The sequence below is a fragment of the Opisthocomus hoazin genome, chromosome 8 (assembly GCF_030867145.1).
Source record: "Opisthocomus hoazin isolate bOpiHoa1 chromosome 8, bOpiHoa1.hap1, whole genome shotgun sequence".
NCBI lineage: Eukaryota > Metazoa > Chordata > Aves > Opisthocomiformes > Opisthocomidae > Opisthocomus > Opisthocomus hoazin.
This window is the reverse complement of record NC_134421.1, coordinates 70205981-70225220: the sequence shown is the minus strand read 5'-3', so window position 1 is coordinate 70225220 and position 19240 is coordinate 70205981. Positions and strand designations below refer to the sequence as shown.

The 19240-nt window shown below is 46.8% G+C and overlaps 2 protein-coding genes across 6 annotated transcripts in view; one reads left to right on the top strand and one right to left on the bottom strand.

The window, feature by feature from the left end:
* The window catches only part of PRKCQ (protein kinase C theta), a 69274-nt gene extending 54252 nt beyond the window's left edge, over positions 1-15022 (bottom strand). For 2 of the 5 annotated variants that reach the window (XM_075428158.1, XM_075428161.1), the window contains exons 1-2: positions 14933-15013; positions 12630-12843 (exon numbers count right to left, since the gene is read on the bottom strand). The gene's annotated coding sequence lies outside the window, so the exon portion shown is untranslated. Of the gene's footprint in view, positions 1-12629; positions 12844-14932 lie in introns of all 5 variants that reach the window. The other 3 variants (XM_075428157.1, XM_075428162.1, XM_075428160.1) reach the window with 2 other exon arrangements.
* Positions 1604-18993, top strand: LOC142362328 (uncharacterized). The gene is made up of 3 exons (XM_075429564.1): positions 1604-1617; positions 14859-15629; positions 18530-18993. The coding sequence occupies exons 1-2, from the start codon at positions 1604-1606 to the stop codon at positions 15520-15522; spliced, it is 678 nt and encodes a 225-aa protein (XP_075285679.1). The 3' UTR covers positions 15523-15629; positions 18530-18993.
* Positions 18994-19240: the final 247 nt, after the last annotated feature.

The following is a 19240-nucleotide window of genomic DNA, read 5'->3' as shown; positions in this document are numbered from 1 at the left end:
TAGCGGCTGGAGACCCCCACATGAGCATAACTCAACACACCTCAGGGTCTTCCTGCAGATTTCAGCTGCCAAATGAACTCAGCCAGCTGAATGCCAGCAGCGATGGCTGGGGTCCCTGTCTCTGCCCCCTGACGACTCATCCCCCACAGACCGTACAGTAGGGAACAGAGATCTAAATAACTCTCGAGTGACTTTCATTTTGGGTGCCCATATCACTTGTTATTTCAGTGGAGATCAAACCAGCCTGTTCGTAGAGGAAGTTCAGAAACCCCCTGGGTGTCACCCAGCTTTTCTCACATTTTCCTCTTACGAGGGTGTGGATCAGAGGAGGAGGAGCAAAAGGAGGGGAATTTGCATAGTCATTTAATTTTCCCTCGCTCCATAGTCAGTCACCCCACCTGCAGCATCTCGCAACGGCAGTGGAGGCAGAGGGCAAGGGAAGGCAGGAGCAGCAGTATCTGATGAGACTGGTGCAATAACATACTCCACGCAACTAAACAGCCTCCCTAAACTTCATGGAACATCTTGATTTAAAAGCGCAGGTGATGATCTCCTTGCAGACACAGCAGAGCCGGGCAAAGCATTTCTTCTGCCATGTGAAAACAAGACTTGCAGACTTTTCCAGGGCCCATGGCAGGCACAGGAGTGGGCATTTCTCTTTAAAAACCTCTGAGCTGTCTCGTGATGCTGTGTTTAGAGCAAGTCGCATGCATGGGTAACAGGATCTGGTCTCTTATATCTAGCCCACAAACACAGCTGTTTGGACTCTGCTAAGTTCACGTGGTTTCTTCCTATTGCATTTGCTGTGTACAAGACAAGACCGAAGCCTCAGGTCTGTTTTCAGGCCTTTTACGTGATTTAGCTACAGTGGAGTTGATGCAGGTGAACAGATTTACAGCTGTGAAAGGGTTGGTATTCATCCCACTGGCGAAATTTCATAAAATCGCTGCTGGGAATGCCAGTGGTCACTGCATACACCCATGGACTCTAGGACGAGATCTACAACCATTCTAGCAGGTACATGTATAGCTGGGTCTTAAAAACAGGGAATTCAATGCTTTGCTATCCTTAGGTCTCCACAATAACAATTGCTTTAACCTGACCTAAATGCAGGCGATGTCCAAAGCTTTCCACCCCATCTCACACTGCAGTTTCTCAGCCTCTCCCAGGAGTTTGGTGTCTGTGTATGGTATGGGAACAAGGAACAGATCTTTCTACAAGCAACCCTTCTTTGCTTTACTTGACAAGCAAGGTTGCAGCTTTGTCCATTCCTGGATCTGACACGACACAGACGTGGGGGCCTGCACAAAGCAGGAATGATGACACAGGGGATGGTCTGCAGCAACTGCATTTTGGTTGGGATAAAGAGACTGGAAAATTGTGGCCTTGCTGACGAAGAGATGAAGGGTGGATTCACATGAACATCCACAGACAACTGCAGCGCATGTATGAGCTATCAGCCCAGCTCCTGTCACACAGAGTAAAGAGATACCAGTACTCATACAAGTGCATCACCCCATGCTAAAAAAGACATTTAAAACAGGTTAAGCCAATCCCATCCTGGAATTGCTGCTTCCCCAGCGTGATAACATCCACCCAAAACATGGCCAAAATCAGGTGAGTCCTACAGCTGATGTTCTGATGTCCAGTGAAAAGGACCCACACTGTCAGGTTTGATCAGGGAGCAGACGCGCTCATGTCTAACAGTTACGATAGCTTGAAAAGACAGTGAAGTAGAGCTGGGTGAGGACCCCAAGAGTCCTGCCTGTCCAGGGCCATCTGCTCTGAAAGTCACTCTAGAAATGGAAAGCAGGTCTAGTGCCCAGGGACAATCCTTGACACTTCTTATTTTGCCCATATAGAAGGGACCAAAGTCTCTCATTGAAAGAAGAATCTTTCAGATATGCCTTTTGTTTTCCAATAGACAATGTGAAATTATCTCCCTCTGGAGAGGTGAGATTTTTTCAAGCTAAAACTCTTGTTCTTTCTGCAAACTGGAAAGAGAAGCAGAGCAGACCCACCAAATCTCTATTGGGAATAAACCCCTTCAGGTCCTGCCCCAGAAGATAGGTCATAACCCTTTTTTCCCTCACATTTAATGAACATTTGTCATGTGTGGTCCTGAAACTAAGCAAACTTGCACCCTCACCTGTGTCATGTGAAACATGCACAACTACTCAATTTAATCCCCTTTGTAAATCTTTTTATTTTTGTGCATTTTCTTCTCTTTTGTATTCATATTATTAAAAGCAACTTGTTGAGTTTGCTTTATTTTACTAGAGAGATTCTGGTTAATTTAATTTCCTGTATCACTCCATTTCTACAATGCTTGGGCCACACAAACTCAAAAAAAAACGTTTTCAAAATAATTATCCCCATTGTATTTATTTCTAAATTTTAATACTGACTTCCATTTTGAGTTTTCAGTTGCCTTATAACAAACACAGGACAAACTTGAAGCAACATCACCCAATTTTTCAAACACTGCACACAAAATGTTTTCAAAAAGCTTTTCAGTCTAGCGAGGGAAACGAAAATATCTTGAACTGAGATATAGCTACATTATCTCCTTTCCTTCAGCCTGTTGTTCGTTAACCCAGCAGTTCCTGCACTCATTCGTAGACTTCTTGTTAAGTTTTTTGCTGTTTTGGTGGGGTTTTTTACATGGCACAGGTAGATTTTGCCTCAAATACTTCACCGTCTTCTGTCAAGGTGGTTGTTCATGCACTGAACTTATTGCTGGTGCCAGCATCTTCTTTCCCTTAAAAAAAAGAAAAAGGCCCAAGGAGAGGGCCAGGGCCATAATGGGCCGTATTGACATCCTTCCTTCTGCAGGCAGAGTTTCATGCCCACAGTTCACCTTGCTCAGCAGTATTTCATGTCTTTATTTAATCTGGAAACCTGCTAAAGGTATTTGGACCCAGAATCATAGAAATGTTGGGCTGGAAAAGAGCGTTTTTCTCATTCCTCTGCCTCCTGGCACACTACGTCTCCATCATCCTTGACATATCCATCTAGCCATCCGTCAGAACGAAGCTTCTTGTATGCTTGGTGTTACCACATACTCCTCAAAGACGTGGACAAATTTGTCACAGAGGAGCCTCAGACTGTGACTGGAGCCCCCATTAGGCATCCACACCTCACTTCTGTGTGGCAGAAATTACTTTGGAGAAGTATTTTATGAAACCAGTTCTGATCTAGGATTGTCCCATGTTTGTCTAGAGCTTGCCCTATTATTTTAGGAGAATTAGTATTTTCTCCCCGCTTCTCTCCAACACTGTACATTTCCTATTAGGTACAGCAGATAAGAACAGCAAAAAGATGTCTGACTGCCAGATAACTTAATTTTAGCCACACCACCAGTGCAAGCCCAGCTCTGCTCCACAGCCCTCAGCTGCCTTCTCCTTGCCCAGCAGTCCTCCCAGTAAGTCTGCAGGAATCTCTACTCCCACAAGTGCCTGGCCCAGCTCACACTTTACGATGACCACCACCACGGATAATTCAGTCATCTCCAAATCCTTACAGTTTCATGTTTATTCTTAAACACCTTAAAAGCAGAAATATTTCTTTTCCACAGCAGAAGCTGTCAGACCTGCAGCTTCTGCCTTCATTCTCTGCTCATCAGTCTTTGCTTCCATGGCTTCACCAACATGGCCCTCAATGAGTTTTTTCTTATTTCAATCAATCTCAGGGCTCCCTTCTGCAGATGCCACACCTGTACCCTCTCTTGTCAACCCCACCACAACACCAACCTCTATGTCTTTCCCGCTCCCAATGCCTCTGGAATCCAGTCACGTCCTTAAATATACTCTGACATATCATTCTTTTTTCCTAATTCAGACCAGAGCTCAATTTAAAACTATACTTCCATTTAGATAAGGAAGCTCTGGTTCCAGCTTGGCTGAAAGCCCTCTTTCCACTTATGGTTTGGTGTCCTATTCTCACATCAGAGCCTCAGGTAGGGTCCTGAGTGACCGTCCACCTCTGTCTCTTCATATCTTTCCACCTCACTTATCATTCAGCTCACACCAACTCTTCGAGAGGTCATTTGTCCACCTATTTCTTTCTGTGCTTAGTTATCTCCCTGCCTGGGTGGATATAGGGCACCCAGTGGGTGGAAGAATGAAATACATAACACAGACAAAATTAATTTTATCCCAAAGTGCTGAGAATCAGGTTATGGGGATTTCATCTGCTGTTCTGGTTTTGATTTTTTTTTTCCCATATCACCTCCTGGCTGCTTAAGCAAACCTTCATGGGATCATCTTCACACTGTGTGAAAAGCTAAGTCATGATCATGCAAACAACATCCACCTTTCTTCTCCCCAAAACTCACACTGTTTTCCCTGCTAATTAGTCCTGGCTCACGCTGTCCCCTGAGCACAGGTGGTAGCACAGAGCCTCGCGTAAAGCAAACGAACGCTCAGTCCACCCTACACTAGCTATTTCAGTATTACTGCAGCTCACAGTCCCTGGGAACCACACAGGTTTCACCTCAGCATCACTCTGCTGGCTCAGCTAAGCAATACAGAGCACAAGGAAGATGTGCTCTCCCTCCTGCACACATCACTGGCCGGAGAAAAGCTTGGTGACACACTCAGATATGCAGGTGCAATAGTGCAAGTAGCCCTGGTGCGCTCACAAAATCCCAAACGGGGACTAGCTCGAAAGCTGTGTCACCTCTGTCCGATGGTGTGAGCTGCAGCCATAGCAGCACTTGCAAAGATGCAACAGATGATTGTTATGTTAGACAAATGAGATCCTTTTTACTATGATCAGAAAAGGAAGGACTGACCAAAGAGATCAAGGCTCTAGAGATGGCAAAGATATAATCAGTTGCCATTCCTTCCTCACCACCCACAAGAGGAAGAAAGTCCCTCTTTATGAGGTGATTGCAGAGCCAGAGGGACTGGCCAAGTGGGAGCTGTACAATGGAGAGGCATACTGGTGGCTACTAGGATTTCAGCAAGCACATACGGCATTTCCTGAAAGGACCGAATTCAGAGGCTCACATCAGTACTGCGATCCAAAGCCCGTTCAGTTAACACCGCTTGCTCGTTGTCTAACATGTCACTGCCCTCTGCTCACTCCTTATCCACCACCACGGCCTCCCTCTGTGTGATTAGCAAGAGAGATCCGTGAGTATATGGGGCTGTAGCTGGTGTTGCTTCTACTGCCAGGCTCCTCTGCCCAAAAGGGACCACTGTCCCCAGGAACCAGCCTATGGCAACTTCTCTCACAGAGATATGGGTCCATCTATTGATCCTGACACACTGGAGGTCCCCTTCCCTCTTCTCTTTGCCCAGACAAACCAATATATGGGTGGGATTCCTGACACCTAACTTCAGAAATTCACTCTACTACCTAATCTGTACACATCTGCGTATGGACTATTCACCCCAGGCTCCCTCCATAAATGACAGAAAGAAACAGACCTGCCGGGTTTTTGATTTCCATTATCTCCACGTAGCTGAATAAATGGGTCAAATGCCTGGTGACCTCAAACGCCTCTTTCTTGCCACAGCCGACAGAGACCAGGCAGCTAGTTCAGGTGGAGATTTCTGTCTGGCATTCAGGCTTCTGAGACAAGAGGGGACAGCTCCTACCTGTGGTGTCTCGCCTGCCAGCAGTTCAGCAAATTCAGAGATCAGCTTTTGGGTCTTTCTCTTCATTGATGCCCAAATGGACTAACAAACGTATTGCAGAGAGAGACAAATAAGCTGAGGACCCAATGATGGTGTACAGCTTTGCCTAAGCACGACGGACTCTGAACCAAAACTCAGCGAAACCTTTATTTCACCTTCTATGGGGTTTGAATCTGGTCTCTAAATGAAGCAGAAGGACAATGCTAATAACTAGGAAATGGAAAAACTGACATAAGCCACATAACTGAATTATCTAATGATGAGGTTTGGTAAAAGCACCGTCCTTTCCAATGTCACCAGCAAATACATTGCAGCGAACCACCTTGCTTTGGTGGGGAGGACAGGGAGAAACAGAACTGTTTTCAAAAGACCTTCTCTACCTTATTTTCTCATATGTTTTAAGAACAACTTCTGTAGTTGCCCTGACAAACACCCTCCCCTTGTACAAGGGGGAAGAGGGGACAGGAGGGCTGAAAACGGAAGCTGGAGGATGCAAGTTCTTTACTATTTCACCAATGTTCTAAATCAAAACATAAATAGCAAGTGTTACTGCAAGGGTGGGAGGGGAAAACCTGGGTAAATTCAGCTCTCAACATGTGTGCAGTCCTTCCTGACAAATAACGGTGACACCCACATCAGCATTTGTCTCTCTGGTTTCCGTGGATAAGTAGGGTACGACCTTGTCTAAATCCCATTCACAAGCCAGAAAAAATCTCTGTAAGCCTCAGCTGCTCTTTCTGTTCTCAATATATCCAACCCAAAATGTCTCCTCTTTCACTTAGACTGATTCTTCCCCCACCGCAGCTATTCCTGACTTGTGCTGCTGATTTACATCAGAAGAGGAGCAGGCTCACCAGCGCACAGAAACTCCACAGCAAAATCAAGTGACCACATCAAAAACCTTCTCAGAAGCAAAGGCTTGAATCCAAGTGAAAAATTAATCATATGCAAGTTTAGTTTTGAAACAAAATAGAAGTCAGGTTTCTGCTCCCAATGCACTCGCAGAAGCCTGGAGCAAGGTTCATTGTGATTTATGGTGCTAGATGATCCCAATGCTTGGCCTCTTTGTCGGTGTGACAGCCACCCTCATGCTGGCTGAGGTGTTCCTGAGTATCCCTGTAGATTGTTATCTGCTATTTAGAAATCACAGGATCTTTAAAAGGCCACACCGAATTAGTACTTCGCTTGTGCCGAGGCAAAGCTGCAACAAGCCCGCATATTTCAGGAAGGTTACTCCATCATTACACGTGAGTGCTTGCAGATAACCCTGGTGCCACTAGCATTTCTCTCTTGTGTTTTGTTTTTTTTTAATTAAAAAATAATATTAAGACAATGTATCTGGGCAGTTTATTTAGGTTACAGGTTAAATTAGGCCTCTCAGATAGAGACATTTAGCGCACAGTGAGGTTACTGCTGCTCCGTGTTTGGTCTCAAGGACAGAACTGGGTCCAAAGTGTTGAGTTACTGCATCAGGACAGATGGGGACAAAGTATACACGTACCAAACCCAAGAAAAACCTTACTGTCAGCCCAAAGATATGAGTATGTTTGTTAGAGGGGTTCTTCTCCCACAAAACATCCGAATAACTTCACAAAATGATGAGTCAGCCAAAGCCCTACAACCAGTCTGCTTTGACAACACATCCCCTTTCATCCTTGATCCCCGCATCCCTGAGACGAGCTACGTTAAGTCCACACTCACAGCAAATGCGTGCGGTGGTGCGCCAGCCCTTCTTCTTGTTGGGAAGGACTGGGTTTATTTGCTTTTCCAGAAAACATGTGGTGTAACCGCATATGAGGGAGGAACTGCACTTCCTGGCCTGGGGGGGTGGGTGCTCTGCAATGAAAGATCCAGAAGTGACAACAGAAGTGGAATCTGGGTTTCACTTAACGATATTGTTTGGGTTATAAGTTGTCTGTTGTACTGTTACTGCATCCTTCAAATGCCTCATGCTTAACAAGGTAAAAACCAGAGGAGTCCAGAGGAATCTATGCCCTCGTAAGTGACTTTCTAGGGCCGTCATTTAGTCCATTTAGTGAGGAGCAGGTCCATGCTTGTGACCAGGAAGAGCCATTTCTCCTCACCTTCTCTGCTGAGATCCAAAACTTGCTATACGCAGCATGCAAGGGCAGTTCATTAGGTTCATTACTCCTTTCTGGCTACACCCCTTCCTGAGGGCAAGGGTGTATCTCCTTTCTGTCCTATAACAGTAACTAAGGTCCTAGTAAACCCAAACTAAGCAGTTTGATCTTACAAAGTCAATACTCTTGGGATCAGCAGTGTATGGACACATATGTCCCACACCAAGTAGACCAAGACACCTTCTCTGGTCCCAAGAGCAAAAGTGCATCCGTCCCATAGGTATATCCCCCTTCCTTGAAAGATCCTCTTCCATCCCATCTACAGGGAACAGTCCCCATGACACGCTATCGCTCAAAGTCTGGCTGCCAGAGCGCTGCTCAAACAGGCCACAACCAGACCTGGGACTCTGCTGACACTTCAATGGTCGTGCTGATCGCAGCACAGTGCTCAGCCCTGTTATTTTAATAGCATAGCCAGTATCTCCAGACACACAATAAAGAATGGGACACGCTCGTTCTCAGGAGCACATCCAGTGGCTCACACCAGCTGTCACGTGGAGCTGTGCATCCTGCCCAGCAGGAAAGGGTGGGCAGCAGGTCTCAACCCTCTGCTTGACACCAAAGATGAAACAGCAAAGATAACAAATATCACTGGGGGAAGGTGACCAGGCGTCATTGCTTTTGTTTGGACTGGGACTTATTTTGTGCTACATAAAATGAATATTTGGGTTCACTAAGTTCACCTGGTCTCTAAGGACGTCACCTTCCAACCTGGAAGTAAACAGTGGCTCCATATTGCCCATAAGGCACACTTGTGTTATTGAGAGTCCGAGCGGGTCTGCTCTAGTTCCAGGGCTACAAGGCCTCCTTTCCACGAAGAAGCAACAGGCAGAAAAGTCTCTTGCCTTGGCTATCACCTAACAGGAAGTAATTAGCTCACTCTGTCCCAGGCACGTTTTCTGGAGGTGTCTCTTTCTTTCTTACAAGGAGCAAGGACCAAGGATGCTCTTGTCTTAGCTGTTCTGACGAGGTGTGTAAGCATGACTCTTCATGCCCAGGAACAATGTTAATGAAGCCAAGGGAAGAGTCAAGGCCTCAAGCAAACCAAAGAGCCCTTCTGTACAATGTGCTGGACCTAAACACAGGTGAATCTCTAGCTTAAACCTTCACCTTTCTGCAGCAGGGAGGAATGTACTAGCCAACCCCAGCCTCACCCACCTCTCACCATATACCTGTCTATCTTCTACCCATCTCATTGTAACCAGTGCCTTCTTCTCAGGCTGTCTGTCTACACAGGGTCTTTCCTGCCCCAGATTGATGTTTCAATCAGTCTGAGGTCTACCCTACCTCTCCCACTTAGTGATCTACTTCGGGAGGCATGCTTACATCTTCTCCCACGTTACCCCCAGTGCCTGGAATGACCTTTGGAAACCAGTTTCAAGCAACATTTTCCTGCCTTTCTAAGTGATAACAACCTTCATGAGCAGCAGGTGGTGAGCCAGTGTTCTTTGTTGGCACAGAAAACTCTGTCAAACATATTTGATATAGAACCACTTTTTCAACTGAAAAAAGATAAATATTTTCTGAAGAAAAGTTACAGTTTTTGCTCTAGGAAACTGAGGTGCAAGGTCAGAAATGTTTTCATTTAGCCAACCTATCATAATGCCTCATGGAAGTTACAGATAAAGTTCCCCCATATCCTCTTTCTTTCTGTCAACCAGGCTTATCCACAGGACCACATCTTCCACGAACACTATTGCCAGGGACACTGGGCATGGAACCAACACCTTTCTGCACCACATAAAGAAGTTATGGTGCATCTTGGAAGCTCCAGGAAATAAACTGAATGGAAAAGTTCATATCACCTCTAACTAAATTCCTATGACACAAAATAACAGCATTCAGAATCAAAATATTTTTGTTATGGACCAAAATATTTCTGCTGAAGAAGTAAAAAACCTGAACATTTTTTATGTTTTGGAAAGGAAAACACCTTTATTTCTCTTGACCTCTAAACCCAACTGAATCTGGTAATCCTGAAGCTTCCAGCTTAGACCCTGCTGTTCTAACACCTTACTCAGGAGCGTGTCACTATGCCCATGAAGAGCTCTGGTCTTGCAACACATAAGATTCAAGACTTCCTTCCGTCTCCTTCCTTCACCATGTCTACTTCCATATGTACCATGCTTTTACTGTCTTTGCTATAACTCATTCTTTTGTACATTGTAAGCTCTTAGGATCAAATTTTTTATGCGTTCACGCTATGTCTCACCCTGAGCTCCTGGTCCAGGCAGCCGTAATTAGGGAGACAGTCCTCCTACTGTCACGTTTGCTGATAATTATAACGTGCTACACACAGAAAGGCTTTTATTGCCACCTTTGAATTCCTTTATGTAACATGGAAGATGTTCCAACCGTCTCCTACAGGCACCTCTCTTCAATGTCACATCAAAGTCTTTCATGTAACTGTTCATGGTCTGGCAACCCTGGATGAAACTGTCTGAATTTTTCATCATTGTAGGTGCCTTGTCTAGGCTAGGAGATTATTTCAATGCAGCAATGCTTTGGTAAACTAATACATATTTCTCTTAAAAAAAAAGACACTTCTTATGATTGCTTTTTCTGTTTTCGTAGTTCATGATCAGCGGGGATAAGATGCAGGGCTTTTTTCTTTTTCTAAGCTCAGGCATTACTGGTGAGATACCAGTAAAACAAATATGCCATGAAAGATGTAGTTTCTCCATAAAGTCTCTTCCACTCCCAGAGAAGTGGTGTTATCTCCTGATGGAAGGGCAAAAGTGCCCTGGCCTTGGGGGACAGAATGATCTCATCTGCTCTGTTTCACTTGCAGTCTACACACAGCCCCACTAACACTGCTCAGTGAAGTTCATGGCCAGGTTTGTGATATCCACAAATTTTTCACATCGTTCTTCTGGCTGCGATGCCTTTTTTTGTCTGCAAGCACCTCCCAGCCAGCTCAGAGATACTTTTGCCATAATCTTTATGTAAGCATGAAAGTTTTACCCCTGTTTTATAGCCAGGTCCAGACTGACATGCAGGTCAGGTCTCTGACAGCTTAGTGACAGAGCGTCAGTCAGACAAACATCTGTGGGTTATAACACTTGGCCACGCAGCAGAAGCACTGCAGAGGACACAGGACCAAGTGCTCACATGCTGAGAGGTACCCACCGGCTCTTCTCTCCTAAGCTGGTTTCAGGATCAAGATTCCCTTCACTTCCCTGATGAAATGGTGAGTTCAGTAGATGCAACAGAAACCACAGGAGCAGCAGAATCAGACTGACTACGATACACAGATGGCCACAAGATTCATAATGTCCCTGTTCTCACTCCTTTATCAACTGGAAATTTTTTTGTCTTTTAAGGTTGGTATTTCCTATGCATACGCTCTGACTAAACTGCTGTATGTCCCGGAGATAAATCGGACATTTGTACTTGACAACAATAAGGAAAAGGGGATACACTTCTTTAGAATGAATGCCAAGAAACTTATAAGACATAATAATTGAGGCAGCTAATTACTGAGAAGCAAGCCAGCCCAAAACAGGTCAAACGTCATGTGGAAATGACCATTCACAAAACCCAGAGAAATGTTATGTAGAGCTTATCACCTGCAAATCTCAGGGCTCTTTCTGACTCAGATAAATCTCAAGAAATTCACTTTAGAGATAAGAGAGACTTACATCCGCACCACACACATGGCACCGCGGTGAGAGAGACAGGGTAGGGCTACGTGAAGGCTGCACCATTTTCTTTTCACCCTGCCCTGGGTACACCCTATATAACCATACACTTCTTCCATTCAGCACTTCTGCCCAGAAGACCCAAATACAGGAAAGTATTCTTACACATAGGTGGAACTAATAATATCACTGAAATGGGATGGCACGATTCTGCCCCAGCAAGCTGCTTCAAAGCAATTGGTGGTGTTACAAGTTACGATTCAAACCAGAGGAATTACCCATTGCTAAGATAGCTGTACATAATTTGAAAGGCAATCTGGGTTCATTCCGTACACATTATCAAAGTTAATAATGGTTATCTCTCCTGCTGGATGTGATCTGGTTGGTGGTAAAAAATTAAAAATCTCCAATTGGCCTGATAAATCACAAAATTTAACACAAACAAGCAATGATACAAAAATCACTTAGCAATTGCCTACAGAGGAAGGTTTCCAGTTTACACTGCCTTTGCCAACGTTTTCCTTCCAGCCGAGCCAGCAACCAGGATTCAGCTGCTCTGGTTGGGACGCAAGTGCGGGCAAACAGAGAACAACACCGCGCAGTGGGAACCAACTGTCGCGGTGAGCTCGCCGGCTAACACAGACTGCCTTCTGATGTCAATCACCAGCATGATCCGGTGAACATTCCGACGTGAGAACTGGCAGATGGCACGTGAGTAACCCTCCAAGGGAAATGTGCGTGCACGGGATGCTGTACGTGCCTGTGACTACAGGATCAAGGTCCTGGTTAGTCCTACAGATGACTTCACACATACGGGCTTTGGATGTTCATACTACTGTGCTGACTTTCTCTTCCTTTTCTATCTTGAGAATCACTTTTTCAAAGCTTAGGCAAAGAACAGCACTCTGCTTACACAAATCCTGGCTTCAGCAAAATGGGAAGCAGCAGCAGAATTTCCAGCCAAGTGTTTTAACTCAGATCCACAAACAGACAAGTAAAAAGCCAAGAGCAGCTCCTATAGAGCAGCCTTCCTGACAAAGCCCCGGAAGGTGGTTAGCACTTCACCTCCTTCCTAGGCTGCTGCAGCGCTTCTTGCAGTCAAAACCAGGCAGTAAGAGAAGAAACCAAAAAGTTGCCATCAGATGTTGCATTCACCATATCACCTTCTTCAAAACAAGGTGTGAGGACATACAGAGACTAACCTGCAAAAGATCCCAAGGAGGAAAAGCAATAACTTGTCATGCCGAGAAGCTAAGCTGCTGGGGCTTTCTTTCACTCCATGCCTCCTCCTTCCTCTTTTCTCCCTTTAAGCCTTTCCTTTGAGGCCCTCCACCTCTGACGTGACGGTGAGGCACGCAATGCATCCGTGGGAAGCTCTGAGAGTCAACCGAGTGACTTTCTTTGAAAGGAAATACACTTGAGGCAGAAAAAAAAAGTCAGTTAGCTCCACCCTGGCAGTGTAGTAACTGTTCGTAGGTCTCCTTGGTGTGAAAAATAAAAAAAAGAAAAGTTTCTACCCAGGGTAGCAGTGTGATTACAAAAACAGCCTGGGCAGGGGAAGGGGGTACTGAGATGTAGGTTCAGGATAGGGATCTGAACCTTTGAAAGGGCTTTGAAAAAAATCCCAAAGGATATACAGAAGTGGAGAGAAAGTCTAACTACGCTCTGCATTGCCTGTGCCAGGGCAACTGTGGTATCGTCTTTAAGCAGGGCGTCTTTCAACTCAGAAACCTCTGCGCAGGCTGAGCACCACTTGCTTCATTCATCACGTGTCCTCGCAGGGGTTGGTCAAAAAGTCATGTGAGGAAAACGAGGGGTTCAGCACAGCTCAGGGAGCTTTGGCAAGTGAAGGCTGGTGGATGTCAAAGTGTCGTGTCCAGCTGAGACACTGAAAAAAAGGCAAAGGCAACAACCCAGAGCTTGCACTGGGATCTAGATTCAACTCTGATGTCAGGCCTTCAGCCAACGGCAGCTTGGCAAGGCTGAGCTCCAGGAAAGCAGCTGTCCTGGGAGGCCATCTGATACCTCCAGCTGAACGCAGCCCTGTTCCACCACAACCAGGTGGGACAGGAACGTCCTTGGAGTGGGTGCTGCTTGCTGGTCCCTCGGCTCAGCTCCTAAAGCACATTCCCCAGAAACTCAAAAACACCTGGCTGCCTCAGCTGGGATGCGGAGTCCTTTCTTCAGTAAAGAAGAAGGAAAAAAAGGAAAAATAAAAACCACAGGTCCAGGACCCCAGGGATTTGGCTGTTCAAAAATACAAAAGTCAGATCATTGCCCTATCACCGCAAATAGTGCTGCTTCTCCCTCCTCCCCAGTGCCTTTTTTTTTTTAATAGCAAATTCAGTGAAACTTTATCTCTTCCTGCCCTAGTAACCCTGCTAAATAATCTGCTGTTAGCATGACTCAATTGAGTGGCTTTCAGCTGCTGAAGTTATTTTCTTTGCTACTGTTGTTTCATCAGTGGAAATTAAGAGAAGGGCCCACAAAAGGCTTTCTGCTCCTGCAAAGCATCACACTACAGGAGACCGGAGAAAAGTACAGCCTAGAAGTAAGTTAGTTGCATTGTAGTTACAGTTCAAAAGGTTTAAATTACACTCAAGAGTTTGACTTCTTTCGCGCTCAACGTGCATGCAGGGAACACAACCCAGGTCTCAAGACCGAGCAGCCAGGCTGGGTTTTCGAGTCCCCTGCTTCAAAAGGAAATGCAGCTCACAGCACTGCGCAGCGGAGGAGGAGGGATGGAGGGTGTTCATTTTTTACCGCTCAAATCTGCTTTCAAACCATCACGGCGCTAGTTTGCAGAATATTGCAGATGTGATCCGAAAATGATATACTCAGCTACTGAGATACAGCATCTCCTCTAACACTGGACTTCTATTGGACTGTCTTCTTACATACCGCTGTAACCAAGAAACACCTACAAAACACCACAGAACCTAGTGGGGGAAAGTATTTTCCCTCTATATTTTCCCCGGTTTGTTTACTGTGTTGAATAACACTTTGGCTATAGTCAGTTTTCATTGTTTTTCTCGTTTTCCCCTCTTCTATGTATTGCATGAAGGCAGGCGGGAGGAAACAACACTTTTTTAAAGGCAGGAAAATGTGATTATGAAACCACAAACACTCGCAAAAGACATCAGGTGTAGAACCTGAAAGTAATTTAAACTCTTATTTAAGAAGAAAAAAAAAGAAAAGAAAGAGAAAAGAGCTCTCCGGCTAGATTTCAAGCCAACGGCTTTAAAATCCCGCAGCAGGAGACGAAGCAAGCCTTGAGCAGAGTCCCGGGCACAACGAGATGCCAACGGCACCAAAACTTCCTCGCTGCTCCTGCTGCGCTGGGCACCGTCTGCCCGCGCACCCTGCGCACCCTGCGCACCCCGCGCACCCCGCGCACCCTGCGCCCGGGGGTCTTACCCGCCCCCCGCCAGCCCCCGCCTCACCGCCCTGCCCAGCCCTGCCCGCGCAACCCCCGCCGCCCTCCGCACCGCTCCGCGGGCGGTACCTGCGTGCCCGCGCAGCTCGGCTCGGCTCGGATCAGCCCGGTTCGGATCAGTTCAGCTCGGCTCGGCTCGGATCAGCCCGGTTCGGCTCAGTTCAGCTGAGCTCGGCGCAGCCCGGTTCGGCTCAGTTCAGCTCAGCTCGGCGCAGCCTGGTTCGGTACAGCTCGGCTCGGATCAACCTGGTGCAGCTCGGCTCAGCTCGGCTCTGATCAACCTGGTTCAGTTCAGCTCGGATCAGCCCGGTTCGGATCAGCTCGGCTCGGCTCAGCTCGGCTCGGATCACCCTGGTTCAGCTCGGCTCGGCTGTAGCCCGGCTCAGCCCCGCTCCCCCCCACCCCCCAGCTTGGCTCGGCGCTGCCGCCGCAGCCGCCCCCGCCCCGGCCCGCGGGGGAAGCGCACGCCGGGCCGCCCGCCGCCACCGCCGGGGCTGCCCTCGCCGCCTCTTCCTCCTCCTCCTCCTCCTCCTCCTCCTCCTCGGCACCACCCCGCTCCGCGCCCCGCAGCGTCCCCCTCTCCACCCCCGGGCTCCCCCCGCGTTTGCCCCCCCCGAAGGGGTCCGATCCTCGGGGGCTCGGTGCCGGCCGGGAGGTGAGCGTCGTGTCCAGCCCGGCGAGGGACCCCGCTTCGGGGCTGCGCACGCAGAACCCACTTTTGCAGTCGGCGAAACCATGGCTGCGAAGAAACGCTCACCAAAAAGAAGTAAATAATTCAGATAAGCTGATTTCTTTCAGGCTGCAGAGCCTTGTTGTTGTGGCTAGCAGGGGAGGGGTGCTGAGGGATGCAGAGGAGAACTCAACAGGGAAGTCCTTCCTCGTTCACCTGTCCCATCATGTTACATTCCTGGCCATGGATGCTTGAAACATCTCTCTGCCAGGCTGACCCAACCTCAGACCGGGTTATTGTGTCAAAGAAGGCCAAGTGGTACCTGTTTGGTGCACCCTTCTCAGGGTTGGATGATATCTGAGGCGGGTTTTGCCCGGGACATTCGCTGGAAGACCTGCTCAGCTCCACCTGTTCTTTGGCTTTCTCCTGTGCCGTAAGATTGGTGTGATACTAGGGGTTGCGGGCTGGTGGATCTGGAGGGGGAAACTGGCCTGGGTACCTGGGAGAGGAGCAACAAGGAAAGGAAAGGAAAGGAAAGGAAAGGAAAGGAAAGGAAAGGAAAGGAAAGGAAAGGAAAGGAAAGGAAAGGAAAGGAAAGGAAAGGAAAGGAAAGGAAAGGAAAGGAAAGGAAAGGAAAGGAAAGGAAAGGAAAGGAAAGGAAAGGAAAGGAAAGGAAAGGAAAGGAAAGGAAAGGGAAACCTTAGAAATTTGAGGAACAAAGGGTTTCGGAGAAGACCATGAGAAATCCAGCAGGAGCACACCCAGCCCTGTGAGACTAGTGGGCTTTGCTGCCGCGAGCGGTCAAACAGATTCAATTACAGCTGTGGCAGGGAAACCTACAGACGTCCTTCGTGCCCTGGATGTACCCATAGAAGGCGTGAGGCCATGTTCAGGTACCTTCTGTGCCTCCTAACGCTCTGGTGAAGAATCTCCAATGGTGTTTCCCTAAAAGGTCAATTCTGCACCAGTAGAGGTGCAGAACATGCCACCTGCCAGACCTGTTAAAGAGATGTTTTGTTTGAGATCATCCATATGAGGTGTTTAGAAATTTTAGGACCTGTAAGTGTGCGCTTTGCACAGGCTGGGGTGGTTCTTTGAATACTGTTGTGACTATTTTTCCGTTGTTTCTTATTCCTAAAATGTAAAGTATGCATTAAAATAAAGAAAGTTGAGGCAAGGTAAGGCAAAGGGAAAGGCTACTGGGCTTTTGGAAATGAGGGGAAATTAATTGCTTTTGAAGAGCAGTTCTCTCCTATTTTCTGGAACAATTTGAGCTGGTATAATCTAGCAGGAGAGAAAAAGACATTTTGTGAGGCAGATGACTTTGCATTTTGATTTCTTACACACGGTTAACTTACATATCCATCCTTCCTGTCTGCATCAGAGTGCGTTCTATTGGTGGGGCAAGAGATGAGGTGTTGATCCTGCAAGCATGCAGAAGAGCTCCCTTCACCCCAAGCAAAGGGGAGATGTAAATAATGAAAATCCCATGTATTCCCATCCCAAGCTGAAGTTTTCGGCTCTGTCGGTTGCTGATGCTGTTGGTACAGTTTGGACACGATTGGGATGGCTGGAGGACCATCATATCTGCCTGCACTTAGACTGGGTGAGAGCATCACAGCGGCATATCTCCAGCTGCAGTGCAGCCCCATGGTGTCCTCCCATTCCCTGACCCCGCTGATGTTGCTTACACACATACACCACATCCCAGCGGGGGGACAGGGTGTGACACAGCAGCTGGCTACACGAGGAGCACTTTGCCTGTAGGAAATGTTGCAGATTTGAAAATATTTAGGCTCAAGATTATTTTCTGTGTACCACACACAGAACAATGAATCAGGACACTTAGCTCCAACATATGGGCAAAAAAATCTGCAGTCTCAGTCCTCTCCCAGCAAAACATATGGCTGTGCAATGACAAGGTCTCAGAGCAGGGAAAATCCTTGGCAGGACATCCTCCAGACCCTGCCCCAAGGGAAAAGGAACAGCAGCCCTTTCTAAGGGGCCATTCACCCAACTTGTCCATCCAGACTTCTGGTGACAGCTCCATACCTGCCAATCGCAGCCTGTCCCAAAGCTGTCCTTCACTGCCTGAAAGCATCCCCTGAATGCGTAACCGAAACCTTCCTTGCGGTGATTTAAGCCCACTTCTTGTTATAGAATCAGGGAAGGGTTTGGGTTGGTAGGGAGCTTTAAAGGTCATCTAGTCCAACTCCCCTGCAACGAGCAGGGACACCTTCAGCTGGATCCTATCCACCAGGGACACGAAGAACAGATTCTCCCCTTCTTATTCGCAGCATATTTTTGCATGTTTAAAACCAACAGCACTGCAGGCTGGGAGGCAGCTGCCATATTAATTACCCAGCTGACACAGAGCTTCCACTGAAACACGCATCAACTGCTCTGTGTTATTATTGTCATTTAACTTGACTTGTACAACTACTCAGGCATTGCCTGCTACAACAGACGAGGCCACTCCTGTGGGTGTAGGTATTTGGAAACCAAAAGCCCTTAAAGTTGCATCTTTCTGGTGGAAAATATCACCACAAGCCATCGTGTTTTCTTTCCTGTATTTGAAAACCACCCACATTTTCAGTAAGAAAAAAAAAAAAATTAAACTGATTGAGCGTTTTGCCTGGACAGTGGGCCTTTCTGAAGGGTTTCATTCTCAAAGCATTTGGTGTCTGTTGTTTGGTTTTTAAGGAAGATTTCTTGCAGTTTATTGTTAATTTGAAGGAAGTGTGGGGAAAAAATAACTAGGGAACACATTTAATAGCTGCTGCAAAAAGAAGGTTAAATATTCCTCTTTGTTTTGAATTAATTGAAACTCGGTTAATGAGTCAATGTCCTTGAAAAATAACGAAGAAAATACAGCAGGTTAGGTAATTTTCAATGCTTAAATGACGCAAAAATGGGGCTTTTTCTTTTTTCGCCGTAAAGGTTTGCGTTTCTGCTCTAACTCTGCACTGCATGTTAACATGAGTTTTATATTTCAGAGTCTTCTAGCAGTTGTAAAAAAAGGGCTTGGAAAGGACCAGTGAGGTCACTTCATCCCTTCTCCTATACGACGGGTCCAACGCTCCCCAAACCACCCGTTCCTGAGAGAGGTCTGTTCGCCGGGTCGTTACATGCTTCCAGCTCGGGAGCTCCCCAGGCTCCACAGAAAAGGACAGGAAATGCAGTGAGCAAATCAAACCACTTGTAAAATACTCTGTGACGGCGCATCTCTCCCAGGCTTCACCAGAAAAAGTTGAGTAATTACAGCAGAATCATTCTACAGGGTCCAGTCTGATTTTGCATCCTTGGAACTCCCGAAGTGGAGATATGTGTTGCCCCTTTCAAGCTATGAAGAGAAATAAATCAACTGCAGTGCTGGTCTTGTCACTGGTGTTGTTGCAGTACCCTCCCAGAGATGTTAGTGTTATAGCAAGGACCAACCCAACATAGGATGCAAAATGTATTTCCAATCCATAAAGTTTGCTCAGCTGTGATTTCGTAGAGGTTCAAAGCTTTCTTCAGTCCCTATTCAGTTATTTTGGGCTCAACACTATGGTTTGTCAGCAGCTATGAGCTGGTGGCATTCCAAATAATGAATTTAAGCAGATGCACAAAATGCATTTTAGGGCACAGGCTGAGAGAGGCGAAGCTGCCGCCTGCCCTCGCATTCTGGTTCCCACACTCTGCCTCCCTCCTGCCTGTGTCCTGCC